The 7,072-nt window shown below is 33.9% G+C and overlaps 1 protein-coding gene across 1 annotated transcript; it reads right to left on the minus strand.

The window, feature by feature from the left end:
* Window positions 1–6,331: 6,331 nt before the first annotated feature.
* On the minus strand, window positions 6,332–6,915 carry LOC149148008 (uncharacterized). Its single transcript, XM_089439500.1, has 3 exons — window positions 6,807–6,915; window positions 6,503–6,625; window positions 6,332–6,412 (listed from the first exon to the last, which is right to left on the minus strand). Exons 1-3 carry the CDS (start codon window positions 6,867–6,869, stop codon window positions 6,332–6,334), a joined length of 267 nt encoding a protein of 88 aa, XP_089295626.1. The 5' UTR covers window positions 6,870–6,915.
* Between the last annotated feature and the right edge of the window lie 157 nt (window positions 6,916–7,072).

The raw sequence follows: 7,072 nt of genomic DNA on the forward strand, positions 1-7,072 counted from the left end.
TAGAAATCTGATTTTTCTTAGAGATCTCATATAGGTCTGATCTTGACATTATAATGATACATTACCTTTGCATTTGGCACTAAGCTTGAATCTAGATCATTAGTACTCCTTATCTTGCATTCAGTGATCATTTGAGAAGTGATTTGGTGGACTGATTGGATCATCTAGTGACTCACATCACATTGCAGTTTTGCTTTAATTAGTTATTGATTTTTGGTATCTAAGGACTAATATATTCTTGGCAATAAGCTACAACAATCGGATTTCATGACAGCAGACTAACGTTGTTATAACTTAAAGTTTGGTGCATTCATTAGCTCCTCATTGGTTTTCTCATGCATTATTGTGCCATTTTATAGACAACAGATTGATATTTGCATTAGTATTGGAATGAGCCTCCTTTCTTATTTCTTCTCTGGTTTGGATACCGGCCTTTTCCTCTGTGGTTATCTGCTCTTATTAGAATCTCATTGCATGGTAAAACCACTGATAGAAATCTCATTTTCTTGAGTTTTTTGTGCTTGCATCCTCTTACCATTTTCTAAACGCTGTTTCACAAAATGAACAGTGTTATAATCAACTACAACAACTAAAGGTGTGACAGTGCTTCACTAATCTAAAAGTTTATTAATCCAAGGTGTTGCTCACATAGCTCTTTGTGGACAACTTGTTTATCTCTAGCTACTTGTGCTTGTACACTTTATATTCCATTACAACCATATAACAAAGCAAAATTCTAAATGAGTCACATGATTAAAGGTATATAGTTTTGTTGTAACTTATTGATTCATTGGAAAAGTTTTTTTGTAATATTGTAATCTTGGATAGCAGGTTATTCAATACTCTTGATCTACATTGTCTCATTAGAGCATTTTCATTGCATTTCAGTGTTGCATTTTCTGGTTGAATAATTGGTTTAATATTAAGGGCAAAGTCTTCTTTACAGCAAGCATCCATGTTTCTCGAGTTATTTAGATGGGAGTTTAGGAACATTGTAGACTATTTAAATCACAAGCATGAAACATATATTCTGCCCAGAAATGGTCCAGCCCCAAAAATACTCATTTATATCAGTCATAGTCAAAAGATACCCACTTAGAATATCTTAGAAATTTCCACAAAGACATATGAGTTTACTTGTTGGTTCATTGTGGTATTATAACAGTTGGTAGACAATATATTGTAGGTGTTTCTCTTCCAAATTGTGATTAAAATAACATACACAGTACTAAGCATACATAAAAGAGATATTCGAGAACAATTGATATACACCTTGCATTAAATTTAAAAGTGCACACACCACTGAAAGTATACAGTCCAACAATAGTATGATTTCTGAGGTTCGAAATGATGATTGCTTATCAAATTTATCAAAATTTCCATTGATGGATTGCTTACTTAGCTAAGACAGATACTTTTATGGAGCATATAAAAGCATGTTTTATTGTTTAAACTTTATGATACATCTAAATCGTACACTATGATTTCAGTTTAGTTTAATTAACGGTTATGATGTTGAGTATGATGTTACATGAGGTTTCATGATTCAAGGTTAATTGCATATGTTGGATAAAGTTGTCTAAGGAGAAATGGAAATGAGAAACTTGAAATTTTTCTAATGATGATAACTAATGTGATTATGGTCAACTTGGATCAGATAAGTTGTGTGCATGACAACATCTATAATAGTTTTTCCCTCTAATGGGAGAGCCACATTGTAAAGTTTTCCATAGGTTACTAACTAGCATTTGCACCAGATGTTGCAAAGGAAACGCCGTAAGGCATAAATTGACAAAAGCAAATAGATCAAAAAATACTTTGATAAGGAATAAAAATATATTAAACATTGAAATCAATGCCCCATTAACTGGAACCACTTTAGTATATTGCTGGTTTTACCCATAAATTGCAGGCTTCACAAGCTGAAGATCAGATTAAACTTTGAGGAGGTTCAGTAGATTCAATTAAAAACAGTTTAAGGAAGGTAGATAAAGCAAACCCTTTATAATTTACTATGTGATATCTTGTATTATACAGAGATGTTTATTTTTCAAAAGATTAATCCTCTCATGTTATATAGAGATGTTTATTCACAAGATTAATCTTGTGGCAAGACACTGAAAGAGATGATAGAGAGCAGTTATATTCTGAAGTATGAAATGAGGATTGCTACACTGTTACTTTGAAGTGATGCATGTACTCTAATCCATCCACATCACTAGTTTCGGCAGATAATAGGCATTTTTAAGTGTATTTGAAGAGGAAAATGACTTCATGGTGAATTTGATTATGGTGTCTTCTTCCACAATCAAGGACAAAAAAAGTCATTTTTTCAAGCTGCATTCAATTGTCTAGACAAATTTTCATTCCCTCATTTGTTGTTTTCGTGGAATCACCCTGTTCTTTTATTGCAGGCTTTGACTTTTATAAATGTTGATTAATGGTACTCTATTTTCCATATCATCATGTGATTATCAGGTAATGTTGAAAAATATAATCTTCTACCACATTCAAGGGCATGGAGAGTCATTTTGTCAAGCTGCACTGACTTGTCTATGCAATTGTTTAGTTCCCTCATTCATTATCTTCATGGAACCACCCTGTTCTTATATTGGAGACTGACTTTTACAAATGCTGATTAATGGTTTTCTATTTTCCCTAGCATTACGGGACTATCAAGTGATGTTGAAAAATATACAAATAGAAGGAAAACTTCACCATGTTTATGTAAATTTAAAGCACAGGACATATTTAAATGTGAAAATTATTTTTGTTTGTTTGTAGGGTTTAATCTTTATCAGGCTCTAGGTTTAAATTTCTTGGTGAAGGGTTGAGGATTGAAACTCTCCTATGGAACATCCAAACTCGATCAAACATTAAATACTTTTAATGACAACATCACACAATTGAATAGATTATTCTTCCATCCAACATAAAGCTGAACCGGACATGAAATTAGCCCAACCTAAACTCAATCTTCAACTTAATAAAAATATAAATAACAAAATTCAGATAGCTAAGAAGAAAAGGACTACTAAAGAGTGTATAAATAAAAAGGTATTAAAACTCTATAAACTCTATTCAAATAGTGTCTATATTCTAACTTCAAATAGCAAAGTAGCATAATTAATATGTTCACGTACCTTGGTATCGTTTCTTGCCTCTTGGTTGATTTTTCGGCTTTTACGTTGTGTGGGGGAACATTCGTGGATGTTGTTCACCACATCTACTCTCCTTTCTACTTGACTCGAACCTATGTCTGATGAAATCTTCTCCTATTGGTGTTTTATCTTCTTGAAACATCTTAGTTATCTTGTTTTTCCCCTAGGGCTTGAATTGTTGGACAGATCTTTTCCAAACGAATCCAATCTCATGTTTCTTCCCACATTGTTGGGGTGAGGATAAATGATATATGACTTGAATAATATATATATATATATATATTTTGCAAAATATATAATTTTTAATAAATTGAAGAAATAAAATTATTATAAAATTTTACAAAACCAGCGTAAAAAGATTTGGATGAATTTCAAGGTAAAATGTGCAGAGCAGACCTTTCACATGATCCCAAGTAAACGGATTTAGCTGAACGTCGAGCAAAAATGTGCACAACAGACCTTCCAAATCTTTGCTCAGAAACCCTGTAAATTTAATATGTTGAAAGAGCTACTTCGTTCACAAATAATCAATAGAAGCAACACGTGAGGCCACAGGTTCGAATCTCGTAAAGCACCAGTAAAACCCTTTCCTTGAGAATTCATGCGTTCTGCTACAAGTACTCATAGTCAGAGAAAATAATTGACGGAGAAAATTTTTCAAAACACAGTACGCCTCGTATCCCGTACGCCTATCTCAAACACCTGATATTTCGAGAAGATGAATTCGATGCCATTCGCCCCCAACGTTTGCCCAAACCCTTTTGAATCAACGATCAACGACTGAAATTGTTGCAATCGTCTAACATATAATCATGTGACTTACAAGATGACAAGTAAGCAGAGAGGGGAGTTGATCTCAGAGGGAACGCCAATCAAAACAATAAATAAACAATCTTCTTTTTAACCTTTTTATACCCGTTGTGATAGAATAAACCACTCGAAATAAGTAAATAACACCAAAATAATCACAAAACTCAAACATTTTATTGAAATAAATGATTGAATAGCTTTATAACCATAATTAGTTAATTGATACCTTCATCATTGGGGTGAGGATAAATGATATATGATTTGACTATATATATATATATATATATATATATATATATAGATATATTATATATATATATATATATATATATATATATATACATATAATATATATATATATTTATATATATATACATATGATATATATATATATATATGCAAAATATATAAATAAATTGAAGATAAAATTATTATAAAATTTTACAAAACCAACGTAAAAAGATTTGGATGAATTTCAAGGTAAAATGTGCAGACCAGACCTTTCACATGATCCCAAGTAAACGGATTTATCTGAACGTCGAGCAAAAATGTGCACAGCAGACCTTCCAAATCTTTGCTCAGAAAACCTGTAAATTTAATATGTTGAAAGAGCTACTTCGTTCACAAATAATCAATAGAAGCAACACGTGAGGCCACAGGTTTGAATCTCGTAAAGCACTAGTAAAACCCTTTCCTTGAGAATTCATGCCTTCTGCTACAAGTACTCAGACTCAGAGAAAAAAATTGACGGAGAAATTTTTTCAAAACACATTACGCCTCGTATCCCGTACGCCTATTTCAAACACCTGATATTTCGAGAAGATGAAACTATTTGATGCCAAATGAAACGCCCAAACCGTTTGGGCAACCCTTTTGAATCAATAATCAACGGCTGAAATTGTTGCAATCGTCTAACATATAATCCTGTGGCTTACAAGATCACAAGTAGGCAGAAAGGGGAGTTGATCTCAGAGGGAACGCCTTACAGATGGTAAGTCAAAACAATAGATGGCTCTTCCACCAACGCAACAAGTTTCCTGGACTGTCCACCACCACCAGCGGCGGATGCCCACAATACCGCCATACAAAACACGCCCATTTGCAGGATCACAGTCAGTCGAAGCCGCGAACCACAAGCAGCCATTTGAAGGCAAGCTGATAAAATACCCTGCAACCTTCACTATCACTATGGATCGATCAGAAGAGATCCAAAGGAATCAAACAATGAAGAAAGAAGCTACAGTCAAGAAAGAAGTTACTGGTAGGGAAGAAAATATGGTTGTGAGATTGAAGAGCAGAGTAAAGGGATGAGGTTTAAGTAGGGGGGTTGTGGAAGCGAGGACGCGGTTACGCAGAAGGAGGTGGTGACAGCAATGGACAGAGGGGTGCCATGCTGGCCGGCATTACAGATGCCAAATGAAACGCCCAAACCGTTTGGGCAACCCTTTTGAATCAACAATCAACCGCTGAAATTGTTGCAATCGTCTAACATATAATCCTGTGGCTTAGAAGATGACAAGTAGGCAGAGAGGGGAGTTGATCTCAGAGGGAACGCCTTACGGCGTAAAAAACTGGGAATCTGCATAATTCCCATATGACATATAAATTATAAATATTATAAATATAAATATAATATTTATGAAATTATTTTTGAAAATAATTCCCATATGACATATAATTATAAATATATATAATATTTATGAAATTATTTTTGAAAATAGAAGAGTACTGCAAAAACCAAAACCACAATTGCAATAAGCAAAATCTGCATAATTCCCCTATTAAATAATTCCCATATTACATATAAATATAAATATAAATATAATATTTATGAAATTATTTTTGAAAATAGAAGAGTACTGCAAAAACCAAAACCACAATTGCAATAAGCAAAATCTGCATAATTCCCCTATTAAATATATAGCTCCACAAATACATTAAAGAAAAATCTGCATAATTCCCCTATTAAATATATAGCTCCACAAATACGTTAAAGAAAAATCTGCATAATTCCCATATTAAATATATAGCTCCACAAATACATTAAAGCAAAATCTGCATAATTCCCCTATTAAATATATAGCTCCTTAATGCAAAAGAAAGGGCAGACATTCCATAATTGCAATATTAAATATATAGCTCCTTAATGCAAAAGAAAGGGGAGACATTCCATAATTGCGAAACTTCTGAGCCTCAAATATTCGGAATCTCATAGCCAGATTCTCAGATTCCAATACATTTGTTTGGAATTATTACCAAATAGTGCATCAAATATTTATTATCCACAAAAAAATGGGAGAATTATTACAATCTGCCTTCTCAACATAACGCCATAGCATAGCACCGCACCACAGTCGTCATCATTTGTTTTGTTCACCACCCAAGGGGCTCTTTACAGCGTCCATGAAGCTCTGCGTAGTACCCTTCGCCTTGTCCCCCGCCTGCATTAACATCATCCAAACTCAATTAAATCCAATACACTTTCATATTCAATTAATAATTACCTGTTTAATCATGAAATAAAAAACAACCTGTTGGAAGAAAGAGCCAGTTTGTTCTTTGCCCTCTTGGGCTTTTCCCATGATGGACTGACCCATTCCCTTGGTCGCATCAGTCCCTTGAGAAGCCTTCTCCTCAGTCATATCCTTCATCCCCTTCATGATGCAAAATATAAAATACCATCACCAGCAGCAATAACATCAATAACGAATATAAAATACCATCACCAGCAGCAATAACATCAATAGTAACTGATACACTCTAGTCCTTAAAAAAATAGTCCTTTCAAAAATAAATCAAAGGAGTTGAAATATGACCACTAAACACAAAAATTACTTGAGTTGTTTGCTGGGCTTGTTCAGCCTTCTCCTGCCCATATTGCTTGCACTGCTCCGCCATCTTTGTTAATAGATCGATCGATTTCTTCAACACTAATACAAGTAATGTAATGTGATCATTTGCGTTGAGAAGAATGAGTAGCAGAGTCCCTTATATATAATGAGGGAGCGGAGCGAGTGAGATGGACATATGTGTCTTCTATGTGATACTGCTTTCAACAAATGTAGCCCAAACTTGAAGTCGTGGCACCCATGCATAGAGAT

Source organism: Pinus tabuliformis, chromosome 9 (assembly GCF_031772625.1).
Source record: "Pinus tabuliformis cultivar Carrire ecotype Pingquan chromosome 9, CPIR1, whole genome shotgun sequence".
In the NCBI taxonomy this organism is placed as follows: Eukaryota; Viridiplantae; Streptophyta; class Pinopsida; order Pinales; family Pinaceae; genus Pinus; species Pinus tabuliformis.